Source organism: Mirounga angustirostris, unplaced genomic scaffold (genome assembly GCF_029215605.1).
Source record: "Mirounga angustirostris isolate CCGP_5_RB_7025 unplaced genomic scaffold, mMirAng1.0.hap1 SCAF_15, whole genome shotgun sequence".
In the NCBI taxonomy this organism is placed as follows: Eukaryota; Metazoa; Chordata; class Mammalia; order Carnivora; family Phocidae; genus Mirounga; species Mirounga angustirostris.
Window position 1 is genome coordinate 62,935,111 of NW_026991723.1, and position 27,759 is coordinate 62,962,869.

Sequence of the window (27,759 nt, forward strand, 5' to 3'; positions counted from 1 at the left end):
GCTGAGCAGGGAGCCTGATGCGGGACTCGATCCAGGGACTCCAGGATCATGACCTGAGCCGAAGGCAGTCACTTAACCAACTGAGCCACCCAGGCGCCCGGTGATGAATGTTCTTATATACATGGTGGTTGTGAAAGGTTTCTTTCTTTTTTTTTTTTTAAGATTTTATTTATTTGACAGAGAGAAAGAGAGAGAGGGAACACAAGCAGGGGGCATGGGAGAGGGAGAAGCAGACTCCCCGCGGAGCAGGGAGCCCGATGTAGGGCTCTATCCCAGGACCCTGGGATCATGAACTGAGCCAAAGGCAGACGCTTAACAACTGCGCCATCCAGGCGCCTGGTTGTGAAGTTTCTGATGACATTTGAACAGAGACTTCAAGGAAATTAAGGCATAAACCTTCGGTACTAGGGAATCAAGTGGAAAGACTGAGGTAAGAGGATGCAGTGGCATATTCAAGAGGGTAGTAAGGAGGTCAGTGTGGCTGATGTGAGCAAGGAGAAGAATATAGGAGATGAGGTAGGGGAGATTGCCTGGGTCTGGTGATGGAAAACCTGGCAGGATGTGGTAATTTGAAGTTGGGTAGAGAGTCTTTGGAAGGACCTGAGTGGATGATGACCTGATATGACTTTAAAAGATCACCTTGACTATTATGAAAGGACAAGTTCTAAGGGAGCAAGGTTGGAAATAAGAATACCATTTAGGTAGCTAATGTAAGAATCAGGATACTATGGGTTTACTTTTTAAAGATTTTTTTTTAATTTTTATTTTAGAGAGTGCGTGCTTGAGTGGGGGGGAGGGGCAGAGAGAGGGACAAGCAGACTCTGCACTAAGCTCCGATTGGGGCACCATCTCACGACCCTGAGATCATAACCTGAGCTGAAATCAAGAGTTGGCCACTCAACTGACCGAGCTACCCAGGCGCACCTGGGTTTACCTTTTAGAAAAATGCAGATACACACATGTACAGACAATTTTGTGTAGAATGTCAGGGACCTACTATGTTAGATTTTCACCTACTCTTTTTGTAGCCCTGGTAAATGGTTCTGAACTTAACAGCTTGACAGAGGAATAAGGAACTACCCTGACATCAACCTAACTGATGAAGTAACTTTTTGACAAATTATACACACACACTTTAAACATACCAAATATGGAAAATAGTAAAAATAATGTAATGCTTATGTTCTTATCACCCAACTTGGTTAAATATTGATATTTTGTCACAATTTTTCCTTTTTAAAAAATTTTATTATTATAATTATTATTTCTTAGAGGAGGGAGGGGCAGAGGGAGAGGAGGAGAGGGGGGGGGTCTTAAGACTCTGTGCTCAGCATGGAGCCTGATGTGGGGCTCTATCTCACAACCCTGAGATCACGACCTGAGCCGAAATCAAGAGTCTGACGCTTAACTGACTGAGCCACCCAGGCACTCCTTCCCTTTTTTTTTCCTTTTTTTAAGAAAACTGTACAAATACCACTGAAATCCCTTGTGTACCTTTTCTTGATTCCGTTTACCTTGTTCCTAAGAAAATCTTTTCTCCTCATTTAAGTATTTATCATTTCTTTTTAAAACATGTTTTTTATTATTATTGTTGTTTTTAAGTAAGCTCTGCTTCCAATGTGAGACCCGAACTTACAACTCTGGGATCAAGAGTTGCACACTCTACTGACTGAGCCAGCCAGGCACCAAGTATTTATCATTTCTGTGCATTTAACTATTCATAAATAATAAATGATACTGTGTTGCATTTTTCTTTCTGCTTTTTTTCCCCAAACAACATTCTTGAGGTGTAATTGATATACAATAAAGTACACAATTTGATAACTTTTGACATGTGTATACCATGAGACCATCACTATAATCAAGATAATTAATATATCCATCACTCCAAAAAAGTTCCTTCATACCCCATTGTAACTCTCTTCTGGATTCTCCCGCCCACATCCCTGTTCACCCCTTCCCACTCTCTTGTACAGTAGTTTGGATTTCCTAGAATTTTATATAAATAGAATCATGAAATAAGCACTTCTTTTGTCTGGCTTCTTTCACTCTGCATAAATATTTTGGGGTTCATTCATGTTATAATGTGTATCAGTATTTCATTCCTTTTCATTGTCGAGTAGGTATTCTATTGTATGACTATACCACAGCTTGTTCATGTGTTCATCTGTGATGGACATTTGGGTTGTTTCCAGTTTGGGGCTGTTAAAAATAAAGCTGCTATGAACATTTGAGTAAAGGACTTTGTATGGACAAAGGATTTCATTTCTCTTGGATAAATACTTATGAATGGAATGGCAGGATCATACAGTTGTTATTCTTTAATTATTTAAGAAACTGCCAAGCTGTTTCATGAAATGGTTGTACCATTTTATATTCCTACCAGTGAACACTTGATATGGTTAGTCTGTTTTTTTTTTCTTTTTCTTTTTTTTTAAAGATTTTATGTATTTGAGAGAGAGAGCAAGAGAGCACAAATGGTGGGGAGGGGCAGAGGGACAGGTAGAGGGAGAAACAGACTCCCTGCTGAGCAGGGAGCCCAACTTGGGGCTCGATGCCAGGACCCTGAGATCATGACCTGAGTTGAAGTCAGATGCTTAACCAACTGAGCCACCCAGGCGCCCCAGTGTGGTTAGTCTTGTTAATTTTATCCATTCTAGTAGTATCTCACTGTGATTTTAATTTTTGATTAATAATATTTCTGTTTTATTTTGAATTGAGTATTTTTTATTCTATTGTATCCCCTTGTCTTGCTAGCTGTAACTTTTTGTTTTGTTATTTTAGTGGTCACCTTAGGGTTTATGTATACATCTAATTACAGCTTACCTTTAAGTGATACATTACTTCACATGTTTAAGAACGTAAAATATACTTGTATTTCTCCTCTCGCAGTCTTTATGCTATTGTTTTGTGTTTTACTTATATATATGTTACATACGTCTTAATGTTTAAACTCTAAATTATCTTTTTCAAGTGATACAGATATTAGCGGGAAAAACATCTTACCTCGTTTGTCATTTCCATTTCTGGTGCGCTTAATGCCTTTGTGTACGTCCGTGTTTTCATCTGGCGTAGTTTTCCTTTTGCCTGAAAGACTTCCTGTAACATTCTTGGGAGCACAGTTAATGCTGCTGATGAATTCGTTCACCTTTTGTGTATCTGAAAAGCCTTTCTTTGGCCTTTGTTTTTAAAAGGAGTTTTGCTGTGTGTAGAATTCTACACTGACTTTTTTCTTCCGAGGTGTTTTCAACTTTTTTCCACTTGCGTTTCTTTCCAGTGAGAAATCTGTTTCATTCTTACCTTTATTCTCAGTGTGTAATATGTCTTTATTCTCTGGCTGTTTTTGTGATTTCCCTTTTTCATTGACTTTGAGTACTTTGATTATGATGCACCTTGGTGGCATTTTCTTCACATTTCTTGTGCTTTCAATTTGTAGAACATCTCAGATCTCTAGGTTTACAGTTTCTGTCAGATTTGAAAATTTTTGGCCATTATTACTTTGAATATTTTTCTGTCCCTTCCCATCTCTCCTCTTCTTTAGAGACTCCAATTACGTGTATGTTAGACTGCTTGAAGTTATCTTACAACTCACTGATGCACTTTTAAATTTTTTGGATTCTTCCTTCTCTTTGTGTTTAATTTTGGATAGTTTTATTTCTAAGCCTTCATGTTTACTAGTCTTAGCAACATCCAATCTGCTGTTAATATATTCAAGGCATTTTTCATCATACATATTGTAGTTTTCAGTTCTAGAACTTTGATTTGGGTGCTTCTCTCTCTCTGTGTCTCTTTCTTTTTATTAAGTAGACTCTACACCCAACATGGGGCTTGATCTCAGGACCCTGAGATCAAGAGTCGCATGCTCTACCAGCTGAGCCATCCAGGTGCCCTGATTTGGGTCTCTTTATATCTTCCATGTCTCTACTTAACTTTTTAAACATATCTGTGTCAATTCTGGGTCAGTTTCAATCAAGTGATTATTCTCCTTATTATGGGTCATATTTTCCTATTTCTTTGTATTCTGGTGATTTTTGATTGGGAAGCCTTTGCCTGGCTGAGTGCTAGATTTTTTGGGGGTGGTGGGTAGTGCTAGGTATTTTCACGTTCCTATAAATCTTCTTGAGCTTCATTCTGGAATATAGTTAAGATACTTGGAAACAATTTGATTCTTTTGGGTCTTTTATGATTTTTTAGGCTTGATTGGAGCAATCCCCAGTATTGCAATAAAACCTTTCTGAGTGTTCTACCCAGTGCCCTGGGAATTAACTAGTTTTTAGCTGGTGGAACAGACACTGTTTAAAGGTTTGAGTGACTACTAAGCATTGTTCCTCTAATCTTTTGGTATGATTTTTTTTCTTCCAGCCTCAGGTAGTTTTCTCACATGCATGTTCTGGTCAGTTCTCTGCTAAATACTTGAAGGTTATCCCTCTGCATATCTGGAGGGTTCTCTTTCTGTGCAGCTTTCTCCTCTCCAGTGCTTCAGTACTCTCTTCTGCAAACTCTGCAGAAGCAGAGGTCTGTCTATTATGTTTTGAAACTGCAAGTGGAGGAAGTTTAACAGTTTTCTTCTCTGGGATAAGAAAACATTAGAGTTAAGATAGATTTGGTGATTGAATTTTGAAAGTAAATGGAAAAGCTGGAAATTGTTACTACTGTAATAATTTACTGCAGAATATTAACTTAGTTTTTATAAAAGAAACTTGATCAGCCTAGTCTCCATAATAGTGGTGATACAGAACTTGTTGAGAACACAAATTTCTGACACTCACCTTAGAGATTCTGAGATAGTAGATTTCAGACCTCATTTAGAAAGATACTGCTCCTGGGGCAGGGCCTGGGTAGTTCAGTTGGTTAACCATCTGGACTCGATTTTGGCTCAGGCAGTGATCTCAGAGTTGTGTGATCCAGCCTGGAGTTGGGCTCTGCACTCAGTGCTCAGTGCAGTCTGCTTGAGATTCTCTCCCTCTCCCTCTTCCTCTGCCCCTCCCTGTACTCCTGCACACATACTCTCTCTCAAATAAATAAAATCTTAAAAAAAAAAAATGGAAAGCCACTGCTCTACAGTCTATCCCAGTTCTATAAGCAATGAAAATAAATAAAATCAGCCTTGGAACTTGTAGGAGTGAAACGTGACTTTCATAATTTTAACACAAGAAATGTAGAACAGTTGAGTTATGTATTTTTAATTTTTTTAATTTTTAATTTTTTAAGAGAATTTAAAAGGGAGAAACAGAAGAGAGAGATGATGAGGATGGGAAAAGGGAAATGTGAGGATAGTAGACAGAAGTTAGGAGAACAGGGGGTGGAACAAGATGGTGGAGGAGTAGGAGACCTGGATTTTGTCTGGTCCCAGGAATTCAGCTGGATAGGGATCAGACCATTCTGAACACCTATGAACTCAACAGGAGATCGAAGAAAAGAATAGCAACAACTCTCTGAACAGAAAAGCAAACACTTTCTGGAAGGTAGGATGTGCGGAGAAGTGAATCCGAGGCAATATTCGGGAGGATAGACGGGGGGGAGGGGCCCTCCATCCGCCGCTTCTGGCAAGTGATAGAGCAGCGGAGCACAAAATCAGAACTTTTAGAAGTTGGCTCCGCTGAGGGACGTCGCTCCAGTGGCTAAGCGGGGGGTGGAACCCTCGCGGGACAGTGTGGTCTCAGGACCCTCGGGGTCACAGAAAGACCGGGGTGCCTGAGTGTGGCAGAGCTCCCAGGTATCGGAGTGGGGAAGCCAGCTGCAGAGACGGAGCCGAGGCGTGGGCTCTCAGCTCGGGGTTGCCATAAACTGTGATCCACGGCACAGTCGGGCTACTGCTCCTCCAGCAGGGACCCAACAAGCGGCAGATCCGGGGAAGCTCCCCTTCCTCCCCTGGGAGGAGCGGCGCGGGAGCGCACTGCAGGGATCTGCTGGGTTTGGAGACTCCACACCGAGTCAGGTGCCAGAGATAGAAGCGCTCGGTCACAGGCCGGGTGAGCATGGAGTGAGGCCAGAGACCGGGGAGACGGGAGTGACTGACTGCTTTTCTCTGGGGGCGCACTGAGGAGCGGGGCCCCGAGTTCTCGGCTCCTCCGGAGCGGAGATTGGGAGGCCGCCATTTTCATTCTCATCCTCCAAAGCTGCACCAAAAGCTTGCAGGGAACAAAAGCTCCCGAGAGCAAACTCAAGGAGATTACTTAGCCCAACCCGGCAAGGGCAGAACAATTCCGCCTCCAGCAAAGACATTTGGGAATCACGGCAACAGGCCCCTCCCCCAGAAGATCAGCAAGAACAGCCAGCCAAGACCAAGTTTACCGATCAGTGAGAGTGGCAGAACTCCAGAGCTAGGGGAATACTGCACATAGAATCCATGGTTTTTTTTTTACCATGATTCTTTAGTCTTTCAAAGTTAATTTTTTTTTAGCTGTCTTTTTTTTTTTGAAATTTTTTTTTCCCTTTTTCAGCCAATATCTTATCAATCCCATTTTTCTTTTTTAAAGATTTTATTTATTTGACAGAGAGCGACACAGCAAGAGAGGGAACACAAGCAGGGGGAGAGGGAAAGGGAGAAGCAGGCTTCCGGCCGAGCACGGAGCCCGATGTGGGGCTCGATCCCAGGACCCTAGGATCATGACCTGAGCCGAAGGCAGATGCTTAACAACTGATCCACCCAGGCACCCCAATCCCTTTTTTAAAAAACATTTTTATTTTTCATGTTTAGAGTCATATTCTATGCCTTCATAGTAGTTACCCTTATTTTTGGCATATGTATATAAGTTGTTCTCTCTTTAAAATTTTGAGATACAGTTTCTTCTAACAGATCAAAATATACCCTAAATCTCTAGTGTATGGCTTTGTTCTAGTCTCCTGCCTGATCACATTCTCTCCCTGTTTTTTTCCCTTTTTTTTAAAATCCTCTCTTTTTTTCAAACAACTTATCTTACCAATTCCTTTTATAAAATTTTTTATAATTTTCATCTTTACAGTCATATTCCATCCCTTCATCGTATCAACCCTTATTTTTGTACCTATATAAGTTTTTCTTTTCTTTAAAATTTTGGGAGGCACTTTGTTCTAACAGACCAAAATACACCCAAAATCTAGTGTGTGGCACTGATCTGTGCACCAGCCTGATCATATTTGATCATACTCTGGTTTTTTTTGTTTTTTTGTTTTGTTGTTTTTGTTTCTTTTTTTCTTTTTTCTTTCTTTCCCTTTCTTTTCCTCTGGTTTCAGGTCTTTTCTGATGTGTTTAGAGTATATTTTCTGGGGACGTTGTTACCCTGTTACCATTTTGTTCTCTTATTCATCTGTTCTCCTCCGGACAAAATGACAAAATGGAAAAAATCACCTCAACAAAAAGAACAAGAGGTAGTACCGACTGCCAGGGACCTACTCAATATGGACATTAGTACGATGTCGGACCTAGACACTGGGATTATTCCCTGCATATTTTCAGACCACAATGCTTTGAAACTAGAACTCAATCACAAGAGGAAAGTCAGAAAGAACTCAAATACATGGAGGCTAAAGAGCATCCTACTAAAGAATGAATGGGTCAACCAGGAAATTAAAGAATTTAAAAAATTCATGGAAACCAATGAAAATGAAAACAACTGTTCAAAATCTTTGGGATGCAGCAAAGGCAGTCCTAAGAGGAAAGTATATAGCAATACAAGCCTTTCTCGAGAAACAAGAAAGGTCTCAAATACACAACCTAACCCTACACCTAAAGGAGCTGGAGAAAAAACAGCAAATAAAGCCTAAACCCAACAGGAGAAGAGAAATCATAAAGATCAGAGAAGAAATCAATGAAATAGAAACCAAAAGAACAGTAGAACAGATCAACGAAACTAGGAGCTGGTTCTTTGAAAGAATTAACAAGATTGATAAACCCCTGGCCAGACTTAATCAAAAAGGAAAGAGAAATGACCCAAATCAACAAAATCATGAATGAAAGAGGAGCGATCAGAACCAACACCAAAGAAATACAAACAATTATAAGAACGTCTTATGAGCAATTCTGTGCCAGCGAATTAGATAACCTGGAAGAAATGGATGCATTCCTAGAGATGTATCAACTACCAAAACTGAACCAGGAAGAAATAGAAAACCTGAAGAGACCTATAACCACTAAGGAAACTGAAGCAGTCATCAAAAATCTCCCAACAAACAAAAGCCCAGGGCCAGATGGCTTCCCAGGGGAATTCTACCAAACATTTCAAGAAGAATTAAGACCTATTCTTCTGAAACTGTTCCAAAAAATAGAAATGCAAGGAAAACTTCAAACTTGTTTTATGAGGCCACCATTACATTGATCCCCAAACCAGACAAAGACCCCATCAAAAAGGAGAATTACAGACCAATATCCCTGATGAACATGGATGCAAAAATTCTCACCAAAATACAAGCCAATAGGATCCAACAGTACATTAAAAGGATTATTCACCACGACCAAGTGGGATTTATCCCTGGGCTGCAAAGTTGGCTCAACATCCACAAATCAATCAACGTGATAACAATACATTAACAAAAGAAAGAACAAGAATCATATGATCCTCTCAATAGATGCAGAAAAAGCATTTGACAAAGTACAGCATCCTTTCTTGATCAAAACTCTTCAGAGTATAGCCATAGAGGGTACATACCTCAATATCATAAAAGCCATCTATGAAGAACCTACAGCAAATATCATTCTCAATGGGGAAAAACTGAGCGCTTTCCCCCTAAGTTCAGGAATGTGGCAGGGATGTCCACTATCACCACTGCTATCCAACATAGTATTAGAAGTCCTAGCCATAGCAATCAGACAACAAAAAGAAATAAAAGGCATCCGAATCGGCAAAGAAGAAGTCAAACTCTCACTGTTTGCAGATGATATGATACTTTAAGTGGAAAACCCAAAAGACTCCACCCCAAAACTGCTAGAACTCCTACAGGAATTCAGTAAAGTGGTAGGATATAAAATCAATGCACAGAAATCAGTGGCATTCTTATACACCAAAAACAAGACAGAAGAAAGAGAAATTAAGGAGTCGATCCCATTTACAATTGCACCCAAAACCATAAGATACCTAGGAATAAATCTAACCAAAGAGGCAAAGGATCAGTACTCAGAAAACTATAAAATACTCATGAAAGAAATTGAGGAAGACACAAAGAAATGGAAAAACGTTCCATGCTCATGGATTGGAAGAACAAATATTGTGAAGATGTCAATGCTACCTAGAGCAGTCTACACATTCAATGTAATCCCCATCAAAATACCATCCACTTTTTTCAAAGAAATGGAACAAATGGTCCTAAAATTTGTATGGAACCAGAAAAGACCCCGCATAGCCAGAGGAATATTGAAAAAGAAAAGCAAGGTGGTGGCATCACAATTCCGGACTTCCAGCTCTATTACAAAGCTGTCATCATCAAAACAGTATGGTACTGGCACAAAAACAGACACACGGATCAATGGAACAGAATAGAGAGCCCAGAAATGGACCCTCAACTCTATGGTCAACTAATCTTTGACAAAGCAGGAAAGAATGTCCAATGGAAAAAAGACAGTCTTCTTCAACAAATGGTGTTGGGAAAATTGGACAGCAGAAGAATGAAACTGGACCGTATTTCCTTACACCACACACAAAAATAGACTCAAAATGCTTGAAAGACCTAAATGTGAGACAGGAGTCCATCAAAATCCTAAAGGAGAACACAGGCAGCAGCTTCTTCAACCTCAGCCGCAGCAGCTTCTTCCTAGAAACATCGCCAAAGGCAAGGGAAGCGAGGGCAAAAACAAACTATTGGGACTTCATCAAGATAAAAAGCTTTTGCACAGCAAGAGAAACAGTCAACAAAACCAAAAGACAACCGGGAGAAGATATTTGCAAATGACATATCAGATAAAGGGCTAGTATCCAAAATTTATAAAGAACTTATCAAACTCAACACCCAAAGAACAAATGATCCAATTGAGAAATGGGCAGAAGACATGAACAGACATTTTTCCAAAGAAGACATCCAGATGGCCAACAGACACATGAAAAAGTGCTCAACATCGCTCGGCATCAAGGAAATCCAAATCAAAACCTCAGTGAGATACCACCCTCACACCAGTCAGAATGGCTAAAATTAACAAGTCAGGAAATGACATGTTGGCGGGGATGTGGAGAAGGGGGAACCCTCCTACACTGTTGGTGGGAATGCAAGCTGGTGCAGCCAGTCTGGAAAACAGTATGGAGGTTCCTCAGAAAGTTGAAAATAGAGCTACCATACGATCCAGCAATTGCACTACTGGGTATTTACCCCAAAGATACAAATGTAGGGATCCGAAGGGGTATGTGCACCCCGATGTTTATAGCAGCAATGTCCACAATAGCCAAACTGTGGAAAGAGCCAAGATATCCATCGACAGATGAATGGATAAAGAAGAGGTGGTATATATATACAATGGAATATTATGCAGCCATCAAAAGGAATGAGATCTTGGCATTTGCAATGATGTGGATAGAACTGGAGGGTGTTATGCTGAGCGAAATAAGTCAAACAGAGAAAGACATGTATCATATGACCTCACTGATACGAGGAATTCTTAATCTCAGGAAACAAACTGAGGGTTGCTGGAGTGGTGGGGTGGGATGGATGGGGTGGCTGGGTGATAGACATTGGGGAGGGTATGTGCTATGGTGAGCGCTGTGAATTGTGCAAGACTGTTGAATCACAGATCTGTACCTCTGAAACAAATAATGCAATATATGTTAAGAAAAAAAGAAGAAGGTAGCAGGAGGGGAAGAATGAAGGGGGGGAAATCAGAGCGGGGAGGTGAACCATGAGAGACGATGGACTCTGAACAACAAACTGAGTGTTCTAGAGGGGAGGGGGTGGTGGGATCGGTTAGCCTGGAGATGGGTATTAAAGAGGGCACGTTCTGCATGGAGCACTGGGTGTTATGCACAAACAATGAATCATGGAACACTACATCAAAAACTAATGTAAATTAAAAAAAAAGAACAGAAGACCAGAGAGAGTCAAGGCCAGGTAAGGAATGGAAGAGAAGATAGAATAGATTCCAAAAATGAATGCTATTGGAAGATAAATGATTTTAGATTATTCTGAGCTTCAAATGAATTTAAATTTAAATTTTGCCTTGAAATATTTATGAGCTGATTAATCAGGATTTATGGTTTTTGACCTCTACTCTGATTGGCATAAGTACTCTAGAACCTCAGGGAGGAAATTAAATCTAAGGTACCATTTATTGTAAGACATGCCATTGTTTAGTGTACCTCTAAGAAAGAAAAGTGCTGCCAGTTAAGAGTTGCATATTGCGGGGGTGCCTGGGTGGCTCAGTTGGTTAGGCGACTGCCTTCAGCTCGGGTCGTGATCCTGGAGTCCCGGGATCGAGTCCCGCATCGGGCTCCCTGCTCAGCAGGGAGTCTGCTTCTCCCTCTGACCCTCCCCCCTCTCATGTGCTCTCTCTCTCTCTCATTCTCTCTCTTTCAAATAAATAAATAAAATAAAATCTTTAAAAAAAAAGTTGCATATTGCTTTTTTTTTTTACATCTATTTTAAGATGCATTCCAATTTCAAAGATGTTAGAATGTGGGAAAGATACTGTGTCCTAAAATTGATAAAATAGAGTATTTAGAAAACTTCTACCCTTGTACTCCACCTCTGTCTTTCCCCAGTTTGGCCTATTTAATATCTTCTGTTTTCCTAATATTCTTTAGGGACAGCTCAATCTCACGTCCTTCATGAAGCCTGTTTAGATTATCACAGTAAGATATTTCAAGTTTCCTTTGAGTATGTTTCTTATGCCCCTTTGAATTTTGAATATTTCTCCTTAATAGAGAATTAAAAACAATATAGAAGTTCGGTAGTTCTGCTTTCCCTGCCTCATCTGTTAACGTTATACCATCTGCCCCAAGCAGTAGACCTAATCCTCCTTACTTGTTCTTGCTCTACATGTATTTTTTAAATCCTTTTTATTGTTCTTAACATTTTTCTTCAGCCTCCGCTCATTCTGGGCTCCTACTTTACTTACGTAAGTCTCCTTGTTTCAAGCACTCTTTTGTATTCATCCTTGTTCACATGCATTTCTTTTTTTTTTTAAACAAATCTCTTAAAATTCTGAACTTATAGCACACCTTACACAACAATATTGGACTCTTCAGATGCCACTTTCTTTTATCAGATTAATTTTTTTGTTTATAGTATCAGAATGTCACCTTTTAGAAACTATCTTTCTCTTTCAAAAAAGATCTTCGTATCACAGTATAATTTCTATGGCATCACACAGCTATTTTCTCCAGAAAAACTTGATTCTTTTCCCTAAAGTATTAGTGTTTCCATGATTCCTTATTTATTTATTTATTCATTTTGGTGGTGGGGGGGGTGGGCAGCAGAACAAAGTTTATTGAGTGATAGTACAAAGCTCCCGAAGATGGAAGGGACCCGAGAGGGTTGCCCTCCATTATTCCTTTTTTAACTGTTAAGAACTCCAAGATGTCATGGTTGCTTTTTCTCATGGGTTTCATTTCCATTTCACTATTTTATGCTTATATGTCAGAATTAATTCCAAAAACAGGTTCCTTTCAATATTTCTTCCAGCTAATGAAAGATGAAATGTTTTGTATGCTTAGTGACATATATTATGCATTCCTAGGGAGCAAATCTAGTTGAGTTCTTGCATTTAGAGAGGAGATCTCTGTTGTTGTTGGACTACTGTTTTGCCACTTTTTGGAAAATATTAAGAAAGCATTCATTCATTTACCATGTTTACTGAATCAAACCATGTATCAGGGATCAAATACAGCCTTGAAGACACAATGGTAAAGAAATCAGGCATAGTCTCTGTCCCTACAAACTTCACAATTTAGTCAAATGAATGAATCAATGTCTTTCATCCAACAATGTGGTAGGTAATATACTTCCACAACGAGATTGATACTCATTTTTACCCCTACCCAATGCCTTCACACTTGTTTCTGTCTTAGCTTAATTGACCATACAGGTTAATATAATATTTCTTCTCTAAAAATGTTATTAAAACTTTTTACTGTGAAATAGAACATTATGTGCTATAAATGCATCCAATATAAATATACACCTAAACAAATTATTATACTGGGAACACTCTTGTAACTACTACTCGTATCAAGAAATAGAAAATTGCCAGCATCCTAGAAATGCTTTATTGCCTCTTCCCTATAACAACCAACTTTCTCCCACAGAAAGTAATAACTATCTTGATTTATATGGTAATTGCTTCTTAGTATTTCTGTATAGTTTTACCACCAAAATGTATCATTAAGCTATAGATTAATTTAGTCTGTTTTTTAACATTATATAAATTGAAATAAACAATATATCCTTTGTGTCTGGCTTGAGATTTATCTGTGTTGTTGCCTATAGCGGTATTGATTCATTTTCATTACTGTATATAGTCCATTGTATGATTTTACCATAGTGTATGGTAAACATATACTATGATAACATTGATTGTCATTTGGGTTATTTTTAGTTTTTGTTTTGTTTTCAGTTTCTATTACAGATGATATTAACATTCTTGGATATTTTTACTGGTATACATGTGCATACGTTTCTGTTAAATGTATTCCTAGGACAGGAATTGCAGGTTCATTAGGCATCCTTATTTTCAACTACAGTATAATGACAAACTATTTTCCAAAATAGTTGTACAAATTTTACACTCCTTCCAGCAATGAATGTGACTTCCTGTGGTCTCCATATCCTCACCAGTATTTAGTAAAGTCAAACTTTAATTTTAGGTGTTCTGGTGGGTAGCTAATTATGGTTTAATTTATATTTACCTGACTGTTAGTGAGATTGAGTAACTCTTTGGGTTTTTTAAAAAGATTTATTTATTTATTTATTTGAGAGCGTGTGTGCAGGAGCAGGGGGAGGGGCAGAGAGAATGGATGAGGAGAGAAAGAGAAGCAGACCCCTTGCTGATTGGGAACTAACAGGGGCTCATGACCCTGAGATCATGACCTGAGACAAAATCAAGAGTCAGACACTCAACCAACTGAGCCACCGAGGCACCCCAAGTAACTCTTTGTTTATGAGAAGCGCCTGTTTAGGGTTCTTGCCTATATTTCTGCAGGTTTTTGTCTTTTTCTTATCTATAAGAGTTCTTTATTCTGTCTGTGACCGTTTTATAAGCGTATGTGTTGCAGTTACCTTCTTCCGCTTAGTGGTCAACCTTTTCACTGTCTTTGTTGTATCCCTTGATGACTAGAAGTTCATTTTATTTAATATAGTCAAGGTTATCAGTTTTTTCTTTGTGCTTTTTGTGCCACATTTAAAAGGTATTTCCTACCCTAGAATAAAGATATTCTATTGTTTTGCTTTTCACATTTAGGTCTGTAATCCATCTGGTTGATTATTGTGTATGGTGTGAAGTGGTGTGTCCAGTTTTAATTTTTTTCCCATGGGGATGCCCAAATGACCAAACACTGTGTTTTAGAAAGATCATGCTTCCCTTCAGTGCCACCTTTGTTGTAAATTCAGTGCATATATGTTTGGGTTGTCTCTTGGCTATCTGTCTGATTGGTGTATTAGTCTATTCTTGCACTAATACCACACTGTCTTAATTACTGTGGCTTTATAATCAGTTGATATCTAATAGAGGAAGTTTTATTAATCTTCTTCAAAGCTAGTATCAGCTCTTTATATGCAGTTCCATATACATTTTAGAATCAGCTTGTCAAGTTCCACCAAAACAAAGAACCTTTTCAAATTTATTCTAATTTATTGAATCTGTAGATTCAAACCCATGTTGTTGAAGGGTCAGCTGTACATGATTTATTATTTTATCCTTTTACTTTGAACTGTCTTTATGTTTTAGATGTATTTCTTGAATTTCATATTCTTCCAATTTGAAAATTTTTATCTTTTAACTGGAATATTTATTTATGTGGAGTAAATGATGTATTTAGGTTTAGATACTACACTCTTACATGCTTTCTACTTCTTACACATATTCTTTATTCTTTTTCATATCCATTTTCACTTTCTTGTTTTTTTTTTTTTTTTTTTTAAGATTTTACTTATTTGACAGAGATGGACACAGCGAGAGAGGGAACACAAGCAGGGGGAGTGGGAGAGGGAGAATCAGGCTTCCCGCGGAGCGGGGAGCCTGATGCAGGGCTCGATCCCAGGACCCTGGGATCATGACCTGAGCTGAAGGCAGACACTTAATGACTGAGCCACCCAGGCGCCCCTCACTTTCTTGTATTTTTTTTTTTATTGATCAAACTGTTCTCAGTTAGTTTTGGAATTACATACTCTTTTAGAAATTACAACATACATCCATAAACAATATAGATTATACAAACTGAATGCTATTTTTATATATTTTAATCTTACACATATATTTAAAAGATATTACTATTATTATTATTATTGTTTTAGTATAGTTACTGGTCATGTAGATTTATCCATACTTTTACTATTTTTTTTTTTACTTTAACTCTTTTTTTAATGTTCTTCATTTCTTTCTGCATCTCCAACTTTATATCTGGGATTAATTATTATTCTTTCTGAAGGACACTTTTATATTTACTGTGTATTTGCTGGAGACAAATTCCCTCAGTTTTTGTTTATCTTCATTTTACCTATCGAAAGATATTTTTGCTGGGTCTAAAAATTTCGGGTGACAGTAATTTTTCCTCCATACTTTGAATGTATCATTCTGCTCTGTTCTGGCTTTTATTGTTGCTTTGAGAAGTCATAGTATAGTCTTACTGTTACGTTTTCTGGTCTTTATTATGGTCTTTGGGGTGTGGCCCTGCCTTTTTTTTTGGTCATTGTTCAAGGTTTATTGGTGTTTTTATTGGTATGACCTTTGGAAAGTTGATTGCACTGTTTATATATGGATTTTTCTTTTTACATTATATGGCAATGTATGTTATTCTGATACATATAGGACACAAAATAAGATTCTTTAGAACACTTATAAATAATATATGTAATGTTGGATTTATATATTGGATCCCAGAATGTGATTGATTGGAGAAAAAAGTTGGACTAGGCATGTTGGATGAAGGAACCAGAAGTTACATAACAGAGGGTAAACACACAATGGTTTGAAGAAGGGTAACTGCAGCATGTGCAACATTGGCAGGGTACCTCTGAGGTGGTAGGACTATTTTGCAAGAAATTGTATTGCCTCTAGCTCCTTCTGAGAGGTCTTTCCCCTCTCCTTTTTCCCTTTTTTGGCTATACATTTTTCTTTTCATTTACTCTTCTTGGGGTTTGTCAACCTTCTTGAATCTGTGGATTGATGTCTTTCCTCGGTCATTATCTATTCAAATTTATTTTGTGTCCTTCTAGGATTCTAAGTATATGTATATTATAGTATTTTCTAATTATATCCTATGTCTTTTACCTCTCTTCTATATTTTTAAACTTTGTTTCTTTTTTACATAGTTTTTTCATATCTAGTTTTCAGTTTACTAAGTCTTGAGTTGGTCTGATATGCAGCTAAATATTTATTTGAGAGAGAGAGAGAGTGTGTGCATGCGCACAGCAGGGGGAGCAGCAGGGAGAGAGGGAGCAGGCTCCCCATTGAGGAGAGAGCCCGACATGGGGTTGATCCCAGGAACCTGGGATCATGACCTGAGCTAAAAGCAGACGCTTAACTAATTGAGCCACACAGGTCCCCGCAGCCAAATACTTACTAAATTTTTTCTCATGTATACTTTATTTTTATTTTTTTTTAAGATTTATTTATTTATTTTAGCAAAAGAACATGAGTGGCGGGAGGGACAGAGGGAGAGAATCTTCAAGCAGACCTCACTGAGCATGGAGCCCAACACAGGGTTCAATCAACCCATGAGATCATGACCTGAGCAGAAACCAAGAGTCAGACACTTAACTGACTGAGCCACCCAGGTGCCCCTGTATACTCTATTTTTAAATGATAGTATATTTATTCTTTTTAAAAACCTGTATTTTGCTTTTTATAGTTTCCAGTGTTTGCTGAATTTCCAGGCTTGATTTTTATATCTTTGGGCAAACTAACCATAATTTTTTAGACTACATTTGCTATTAGGTATATCAAATGTCCCTTTGGATGTTTTTATTGTCTGTTGTTCCTGCTGTTCTTCATCGTATGTATGCTCTCTGTGCTTGATTATCTTTGGTGGGCATTATATTTGAAATCCTACTTATAGAAATTATTTGAGGATAGCGACAATGTTACCTTCCTCTAGAGAGGATTTCATTTACTCCCTCTATGCCCCTGGAGTACTAATTTTCCACAATTATCTTTATACAGTTTCAGGGATTAAAGTTTTTATGCACTACCCAAAAGACTAGAAGCCAAACTATAGTTCATGTGAGGGCCGATTTATTTCAGGATCACCTGGGCTCTTGGGGTACAGCTCTTTCAGATCCCAGCTCAAAGCACCATAGTGGTTATACTTAGTAGGCCCCAGCATTGAGTATTTTACCCGGAAATTTATGAGGCTGTCAAACATTCTGGTAAGTAAATACCTCCAAGCAAATGTGGCCTTGAGTTCAGGACTCACCTCTCTGGATTTTCACCTTTGTCTAATTCTTGGCCTACAAATTTCTTAACTATCTTGTTTGCTTTTTGATGCCTTTGAATTTTGTTTGTGTGTTTGTGATTTGTTTTATTGTCAGCTTTTTAATTAGTCATTGGTGGGAGGGTTAGTTTGAATTATCTACCTTGCTACACCCAGAGGCAGAAACACCTACTTTGTATTTTTCACGTATGTTCCTTTTACTTGATTTTGGAGAGATTCTATAGCTGTGCTGTCCAATATGGTAGCTCCTAGCCACATGTAATTGTTGAGCACTTAAAATGTGGCTAGTTTGGGAGCTCCTGGGTAGCTTAGTCAATTAAATGTTGACTCTTGATCTCAAGAGTCATGAGTTCAAGCCCCACTTGAAAAAAATGTGGCTAGTTTGAATTGAGATGTGCTGTGAATGTACAATATTTAATTAATAATTTTTATATCGATTACATGTTTAAATGATAATATGTTGGATGTATTGGGTTAAATAAGACATTAAAATTAACCTGTTTTTCTTTACTTTTTAATATGACTTAGAAAATTTAAAACTATATATATGCCTTGAATTTGTGGTTTGCATTATATTTCTGTTGGGTAGTATAGCTATGTAGAAAAATTGTTGAGAACATATGCTCTATAGTCTGGATTTAATTCCTGGCTGTACTTTTTACTAGAAGTGTAATCCTAGGCTTTTTAAAAAAATGTCTTGCTTTACTTTTCTCTTCTATAAAATGAGAATAATAGTAATATTCGTTGCAAAGGTAAGTTGTGAAGCTAAAACAAGACGAAGAAGGTAAATATGTGGTACAATGGACAACTTATAGTGTTAATAAAAATTTAGCCATTATTGTGTTTTTGTTACTGTAGTATCAGATTTTATAGTTCAGTGGGTATTTTGTTTCTTAACATTTTCCTCCCCACTCTTAGTAATAGAATTCTGGACACTATAATTTGACTGGAGACATAAACATATTTATAAATTCTATAAAATAGGAAGAATATGTCATAGACAAATGCTCATGAGCTGCAGAAATGTTAATGCTTCTCCAAGATAATACTGTCTAAAATATTTCTATGGACTATGTGACAACTATGTAACCAAGCTTTACAACTGTAGTTCAGAAAAGAACTGTACAACCAAGAGTTGGTGTTGTGTTAGAAATACTGTTCCAGCACTTAAAAACTGGACACGAGACTTAATTCTGCCACTGTGTTCATCTGAAGTCCAGTTTCCCTCTTGTAAAATCATAAGGTTGGATTAGATAAGATAGGCCTATATGTTCTATGATTTTTTCCATATTAATGCTTGTATATCACATATTTTTAATTTACAGTACAGTTATCCTTAGATTTTTTAGTTCACATCAGAGTGACAGATGGTTAAAGGAAGTATAGAGTCATGGCAGGATAGAAGCACAGCTTTTTTATTCACCCAGAACATCTTACAAGATACATTAGGTTGTAGCTAAACTATTTTTTCCAGAATTGTTCTTAATTTTACTAGAATAAAATGGGTCTTCTGGTTATATTAAGGAATTATATATATATATATATGTGTGTGTGTGTGTGTGTGTGTGTGTGTGAATTATGGTTATAGTTTAATGGAAAGATTGCTGGACTTTAAAGAACACCTGGGTTTTCATAACAATCCTAGAAGAGAGCACTGGCAGTAATTTTTCTGACATTGGCCATATCAACATTTTTCTAGATAGGTCTCAGGAGGTGAGGGAAATAAAAAAAAAATAATAAACTGTTGGGACTACATCAAAATAAAAAGCTTCTGCACAGTAAAGGAAACAGTCAACAAAACTAAAAGGCAACCTACTGAATGCAGGAAGGTATTTGCAAATGACATACCCAATAAAGGGTTAGTATCCAAAATATAAAGAACTGGTACAACTCAACACCCCCAAAACAAATAATCCAATTAGGAAATGGGCAGAAGACATGAACAGACATTTCTTCAAAGAAGACATCCAGATGGCCAACAGACATATGAAAAGATACTCAACATCACTCATTATCAGGGAAATGCAAATCAAAACTACAAGGAGATACCATCTCACACTTGTCAGAATGGTTAAAATCAAAACACAAGAAATAAATGTTGGTGAGTTTATGGAGAAAAAGGAATCCTCATGCACTGTTGGTAGGAATGCAAATTGATGCAGCCACTGTGGAAAACAATAAGGAGGTTCCTCAGAAAGTTAAAAATAGAAGTACCCCACAGTCTAGTAATTGCATTACTGGTTATTTACCCCCAAAATACAAAAGTCCTAATTCAAAGAGATACATGCACCTGTATGTTTATAGCAGTATTATTTACAATAGCCAAATTATGGAGGCAGGCCAGGTGCCCATGGAAGGATGAATGGATAACGAAGATGTGATACACACACACACACACACACCCCACACCCCCCCTGGAATATTATTCAGCCGTAAAAAAAAGAATGAAATCTTGCCATTTGCAACAACGTGGATGGAGCTAGAGAGTATAATGCTAAGTGAAATAAGTCAGAGAAAGACAAATACCATATGATCTCACTCATATGTGGAATTTAAGAAACAAAACAAACGAGCAAAGGAAAAAAAGAGAAACCAAGAAACAGATTATTAACTCTAGAGAACAAACCAATAGTTACCAGAGGGGAGGGAGGTGGGCGAATGGGTGAAATTGGTGATGGGGATTAAGGAGTGCACTTGTTGTGATGAGCACTGGGTGTTGTACGGAATTGTTGAATCCCTGTATTGTACCCCTGAAACTAATATAATACTGTATGTTAACTATTCTGGAATTAAAATTAAAACTTAACAAAAAAATGCCTGGGTTTTAATTGAGCTTTGCTGCTAGATAAAATTAAGTAAATCCTAAACAAGTTTTCTTTGTTCTGATTTTTCTATAATGTAATAATGTGTAATACAGGATGTAACACCTCACCCAGAGTAGGTACTTGAGAAATAAAAGAAACTGATACATTCTGTCCTATTATACAGAATTTGCATTAGTACCTGTAAAAGTGCCACAGCGGAGAAGAATTTAAAATATCATATGAGAAATATTAAAATATATTCCTTTAAGATTTTATTTATTTATCTGAGAGACCAAGTGAGCAAGAGAGAGAGAGAGAGAGAGTACAAGCTGGGAGAGGGGCGGAGGGAGGGGGAGAAGCAGACTCCCCGCTGAGGGGGGAGCCTGATGTGGGACTCAGTCCCAGTACCCTGGGATCATGACCTCAGCCAAAGACAGACGCTTAACCAACTGAGCCACCCAGGCGCCCCAGAATATATTCTAAATTATATGATAAATATTATAAAGATCTGTCATTTTCCAGAAGCATCATACTCAGATCATTCTTGCAAGTTAGTTATTTCATTGTCAAAGAATAGTTGGTTTTTATGTTTCTTAAAGTATAGACTGTTGGGAAAGATGGAAAGCTCCCCAGTTCATCCTGTGAAGCTAGCACAACCTTAAACCTGTTAAAGTGAGTTTAAATCTAGTAAAGATAGTGTAGACACACATACCATTCATGTATGCACATGTAGGCACACACATATATAGACAGACATGTGTTGAAAGCCCAAATAAATTATTAGCTAATTGAATTCAAAAAATTGTATATGTGACCAGGAAGAGTTTATCTCAGGAATGTAAAAAATGGTTCTATATTATGAAACCTGCCCATAACTCATAATATTAGCATATTAGAGAAAAATTGATTATGTCAGTAGATGATTCTAAAAAGAGGGGGAAAACATGTGATACAAATCTGACAACTACACTCAGAAATGCAAATTAAAGCAACAATGAGAGAACATGTAGTACTGGCAGTATGTGGGGAAATGGGCACTCATACTTCAGTGGTAGTATGAATTATTACTTAGGAAAAACTGATACAGATGTAGTGAAAAGAAGGGCCACATGCACCCCGATGTTCATAGCAGCAATGTCCACAATAGCCAAACTGTGGAAGGAGCCAAGATGCCCTTCAACAGACGGATGGATAAAGAAGATGTGGTCCATATATACAATGGAATATTACTCAGCCATCAGAAAGGATGAATACCCAACATTTGTATCAACATGGATGGAACTGGAGGAGATTATGCTAAGTGAAATAAGTCAGAGAAAGAAAATTATCATATGGTTTCGCTTATTTGTGGAACATAAGGAATAGCACGGAGGACATTAGGAGAATGAAGGGGAAAATGAACGGGGGGAAATCAGAGGGAGAGATGAACCATGAGAGACTATGGACTCCAGGAATCAAACTGAGGGTTTTAGGGGAGGGGGGATGGGTGAGCCCAGTGATGAGTATTAAGGAGGGCAGGTGTTGCATGGAGCACTGGATGTTATATGCAAACAATGAATCCTGGAACACTACATCAAGAACTAATGATGTACTGTGTGGTGACTAAAGTAACATAATACAAAAATTATAAAAAAAAAAAAGAGGGGTGCCTGGGTGGCTCAGTTGGTTGGGCAACCACCTTCGGCCCGGGTCATGATCCTGGAGTCCTGGGATCAAGTCCCACATTGGGCTCCCTGCTCAGCGGGGAGTCTGCTTCTCTCTCTGACCCCCCCGCATGTGCTCTCTCTCTCTCTCTCTCAAATAAATAAATAAAATCTTTAAAACAAAAGGAAAAAAACCCCAAAAGCCCCATTTATTTAAAAAAAAAAAACTGATAATAGCTATTGAAATAAGATGCACATGATCCTTTGAGTACTCTCACTTTTAGGAATCATTTCTACAAAACACGGTATAATAGTATATACTATAATACTAATATATACTATTATGGTATATTAGGATATATTCAAGGATTTCTGTTTTGGAAACAACATGAATGACTGTTGATCACTTGCAGGGGTCATTGAATAAATTTTACATCTGTACCATGGAATATGGTACACCCATTAACCAAGAAGGATATCCATGGTAGTATTGTTATATTATTGGGGTGAGGAATAACAAATTATAGATTATTATGCACAATGTAGTCCATTTTTTGGTAAAAAGATGGAAAGTCTATATATGTTAACGTTTGTATGAGCAGTGGGAAATGTGTGGAAGGGACTGGGTTAAGAGGTGGTTGGATTGGTGAAGGGGGAAGTCATTAAGTTTTTCTTGATATGTTCTACAGTGTTTGACTTATTATGAAGAGCATTTGTTACCTTTGTAATACATTTAATGAAGGAAAAAATGCTAAATAAATAAATTCAAGGATAGGAGTTCTCAAGCTCCGTTGGCTAGAGACATGAAAAATAGAAAAATGTTATATATACCTTCTGTTGTAGAGAATACTTGAAATCATTTCTATTCATGACTATTAATCACAGATTACCTCTGAAAATAAAGGCATTTTATATTAACAGATGGTGGCTTTAATGAATTTTTTCTTTTATAGCAACTCCGTTCCAATATCCGAGAAATGGAAAAACTTTGTTTGAAGGTCCGTAAGGATGACCTAGTACTTCTGAAAAGAATGATAGATCCTGTTAAAGAAGAAGCATCAGCAGCAACAGCAGAATTTCTTCAACTCCATCTGGAATCTGTAGAAGAGCTTAAGAAACAATTTAATGATGAAGAAACTTTATTACAGCCTTCTTTGACCAGATCCATGACTGTTGGTGGTAACGTACTAAGTCTTATTCTTGATCATAGTAATGCAGTTAATTAAAATTCACCATCTTGTATAGCTATTGCAGATACATAACTTTCCAGGGATCACCTTCTGTTTCAGTATGTTGAATTCTTGGACCCTGAGAGTGCTTAGAAACGTACACCCTAGAAGTTTTGTAGGATAAAAATTTTGAAGCTATGCTGTGTAGAGTGGAACTTCCAGGCCTCAAGTACCTATTTGTCTATGTATTGAAAATAAAGGTTATAATGTTCCCTAGGGAGAATGTCATCCTTGATTGCAGAGGACACTCCCTTCGTGTCCAGGTGCAGGAGTAGCCTAATCAGGCATGCCTCTTTCTTTGGCATTCTGATTTTCTTTCATAGGGGATGTTAGATCCATCAGCTCACTTTTCTGAATTTAACTGACAACATTAAAAAATATATATATATATCTGCATTCATGCTATCAGCTTTTATGAAGTGATACTCAAAGAAACAGTCCAGCAAAACTTGTCATTAAATTTTTTAAGGATGTAATTGATAATTGTTAATTGCATTATAGTATTTCCTTTATAAGGAACCCTGAAAAAAAAATTACTGGTGTAATACATAATAGGACTTGAAAGCAGTTGGTCTTTTTTTAATCCTATGGGTATTGGATGGCATATCCAATCCAAACTGATGAGGTTTCCCTGCTTGAGTTATTTACTGGAATGCTTATGTCTGAATATTTTTAACTACCAAAAGCCGAAGTTTTTAACTGTCCTGGCTTTATTTTATAATTGCTCCCCTCATACTTCCTTTTTTGTTTCTCTTTTAATTTATGCTATCTTGTTATATTTTACATATGTTCCAAGATGCTTTAAATCTTAATGGTAAAGGTAGGGTATAAATAAGTTATAAATTAGAATAGAATCTGAGAGATGTTATACCTGCCTAGTTTTCATCTTTTCATATATGTAGGAGGCTCCTGTACCATCATCCCCTGTCTCCAAAACCAGATTATTTTTAACTTTAGGTTTTCAGTGTTAATGATCCAGTAATTTATAGGGAATTTGAAATTTAAAAATTGGAGGAAACATTTAGGCCATCATCCACAGATTCTTGGTAATCTTGCTTTTATTGTATCCTTAGTACCTAGCACATAGTACATAGTGGGCCATACGTAAATGTTTCATAAATGTGAATGAATAAATATCTTTTTAGAGACAATTTTGTAATTTCAGATGTACTATTCTCACTACACCCTGTGGATAACCAGTACCTAAAGTGTTGTTTTGGGGAGAAGGACATGTTAGCACTCAGCCCCTTGGTTGAAGAGTATTTGGGAAGAATGCTTTTTGATAGTTTGTAGTTACTGTTTACATTATTCTGTAATGTAAATATTACAGTATTTATCACCACCATATTGATGAGGCTAAATACTGCTCATATCATTTAGTGTGAACTGATACTTTATGTGCATGTATAGAGAAACTGGGCTTCCATGTGATTAAGCAGCTGTCCTGCTTAATCACCTAGACATTGTGACAATGTTTAATCACCTAGACAACCTTAATTACCTAGATATTGTGACAGTTGTGATGGTGGTAACAGCAGTGAAGATATGCTAGATTTTCTGGAGTTGCTGATACCAGTCTCTCTTGCTATTTAGTTTTGACTTGCCCATCACCAGCAATTCCCTGGCAAACAAAAATTTTGAGTTCTGAGAGTTTCTCACAATATAATACTATGCTAATACTTGCTTTAGTTTGCATTTTATTATTGCATTATTTGAGTTTCTGTCAGTAGGACTGTTTGGGCTCAACAAGCTTGGGTTTATATATCATCAGAGGAACTGGGTGATTATTAGAAGAAGGCAGTTGAACAGTTTGCTGGCAATTAAATTTCTCTGTAGGAAGCTGGCTGGTGTATATATATATAATCAAAATTTGAGGAAGCACGTATAGAGAGAACATGAAAAAGATTGAGGCAGAGCCAGAGGATGAAGAAGAAATGATGAAATTCATTTTCCAACTCTTGATTCTCAAATTTCTCAATTCATGGAACATCAAATTAGCTAAAGACCTAATCACTTGCCACTGAGAGAAACTACAAGATTAAAGATTAAATCTCTGTAGCTAGTGCTGATTTGATTGAGACGGTCATTGTAAGTTATACCTAAAACAATGTATAGAATTTCAAATTCCAAATGGTGTACTGGTGAAATGGTGCTTTGACTTTGAATCCATTGCCAACATTAAGCAATTAAAATGAACTGTCTCACCAAGTACCTGAGTATTTCACCAAATGTGAGAGTTTCTACTAGATTGCCTTAAATTGAGAAATAATATTAACAAATAATTGAGAGGATGGGAAAGAAGAATAATTAAAACAAAGCAACTAATTCACATAAGACCTTAATTGCGGGGTTGGAATTGAGTTCGCTCTATGTGTGGTCTTCTAGTTATGGACTCTTTTCTGTCATTCTGCATGTTTTTATCCTGTGCTTTCTGTTTTTTTTTGTTTTTGCTTTAGATGCTCATTATAGTAGTGACAGCCTATACAGAAAAAATGTGTTTGATTTGCACAGAAGTTAAGTGCCTTAAAATATTTCTTCCTTTAAAAATTCAATCTGATTCTAAATAAATTGGTTGGAAATATCAGCAGAGATTCAGGAGCAATGTTGCCACATTTCCATGAGTGAGATCAAAATACAAAAATAGTTTTTCACTTACAGATAGAAATAACAAGTAGAATAGGACGTTTTATGTTCTCTGGAGAGTAAAAGAAGCTTATTAAGTTTAGGGGGAAGCTGTGATGATTTTGCTGCTTCTTTTGTCCAGATTCTGAGAGTTCCTAAAGCAAATCTTCTTTGCCAATCTCGCTTGATCTGAGAAACTCCCTTCTGTCTCACTTGTGTGTCTACTTTCATTTTTAGCATATTGCTTCCCACCAAGAGAAGTGATGAACCTACAAATTTGATTTGTATTTAGAAAGGTGTATCAAGTCATATAGAGTGAATCAGTGCTTCTCTCCATCTTTGTCTTTCTTACTCCCCATCCAGCACATACAGTTCACCAGTGCAATAGGAACAGAATCTTATTACATTTTAAACAAATACTCACAAAAGAAAAGAATCCAATCTTAAAACCGCTGGAACTTCAGACCGCATATTGAATTTGATGAAATATCAGATTTTATCACAGGTATATATACATATAGTGAACAGTTTGTGAAGCACGTGGATAGTTTTGTATATTATTCAGAAGATATGTTTTCTGTTGGTTTTAATTTTCTTAAAAATCCTCCTTTGCAGCTAAGTTAAGCCATGACTTAGAAGTCATTTTATTTTGATAGATAGGTTCGTATAGATGATCAATAGATTAATTTCACTATTTTTAAGCTGTCAGAACATGAAAAATTCAGGAAATGCCTTTGAATTAATTTAGACTTATAATGAAACTTTTCCTAACATACTGAAGTTTAGTGAAAATTTCTTATATGTTGTGTTATAATTCTTAGTAGAATCATTGCCTTTCATGAAACATGGAAAGACAACGAATGTTTGGATGTATGGAGAGAAGGGAAAAGTCTTATGTCTGTGTTATTAGCTTCAACTAAAAATATCTTCATGTTTAAGTTTGTAGTCAATAATAAGGTTTTAAAACTGGAGTTTGAAAACTTCATGCCCACTTGCATTGTTTGCATGTGGATGGAACTATCTTAGATGACTTCATCATATAAAACAATAGCAATTTGACTTATATGCACAGGGTGAGTTCTTCATCCTTCTTTCCTGCAGCTATAATCTGTCTCTGTTTTCCATCATCATGTCTGTAGCAATTCCTAAAAGTTCAAAGTCAATGGATGTTCACTGAGGTAGTGATTTCTAATATAAGCTGGAATAAATGAATTATGAAAGTTGTAGAAATTAAAGGGCTTCTTTCTTAATTGTTATGCCTCAAATTGATTAGTGATGTTTAGAGTTGTAAGTTTACAGCAGGATTTTCCATGGAATAGAACAGATTTCTTTGTTCTAAGACTCCATTTGAACTAAGATGCATACGCAGTTTGGTTTCAAGTGAGACGTAAATGACTTAAACCCTTCTTATTTTTCACCAGGGGAAATCTTATGTTTGCTTAAAATGCCAAACATTTCCCACCCCTTCTTCATTTTTTAGATAAAGAATTTATGTATGACAATCTCCCCTGGCATACGTCATTTAAATCCTCTATAATAGTATAAAGGCTATGGCTTATAAAAATCCTTAGAGTGGATGTTGTAATTATAAAGTTCTGCTTTACATTTGGTCTGTTAATGATAAAGTTATCATTATTCAGTATCATCCTATTAAAGAAGTTGGAGTAGGAGTTGGAGTTCTCATTACAATAGAAATATTAAGTGGAAGAGCGGTCTTAGAATAATTCATTTATCTTGATTGATGTGAAAATTAAAGTGTCTTTATGTGATAAGTTAGGACATAGGGTAAATAACTCTTGATACTTGCCATAATGTTGTAATGTAAAACTTATTCTATCTGATGTTTTTGCTCTTCCTTTAAGATCAAAGGAAATGTATTCAGATAAGTTAAAATTCAAAATTAAAAGAACACTATCAA

The 27,759-nt window shown here is 37.0% G+C and overlaps 1 protein-coding gene across 1 annotated transcript in view; it reads left to right on the plus strand.

Moving 5' to 3' along the window:
- STX17 (syntaxin 17) overlaps nt 1-27,759 on the plus strand; it is a 63,188-nt gene that overhangs the window by 20,454 nt on the left and 14,975 nt on the right. Inside the window, exon 4 of the mRNA XM_045882782.3 lies at nt 22,944-23,169. Within this exon, the coding sequence (XP_045738738.1) occupies nt 22,944-23,169 (226 nt within the window). The remainder of the gene's footprint in view (nt 1-22,943; nt 23,170-27,759) is intronic.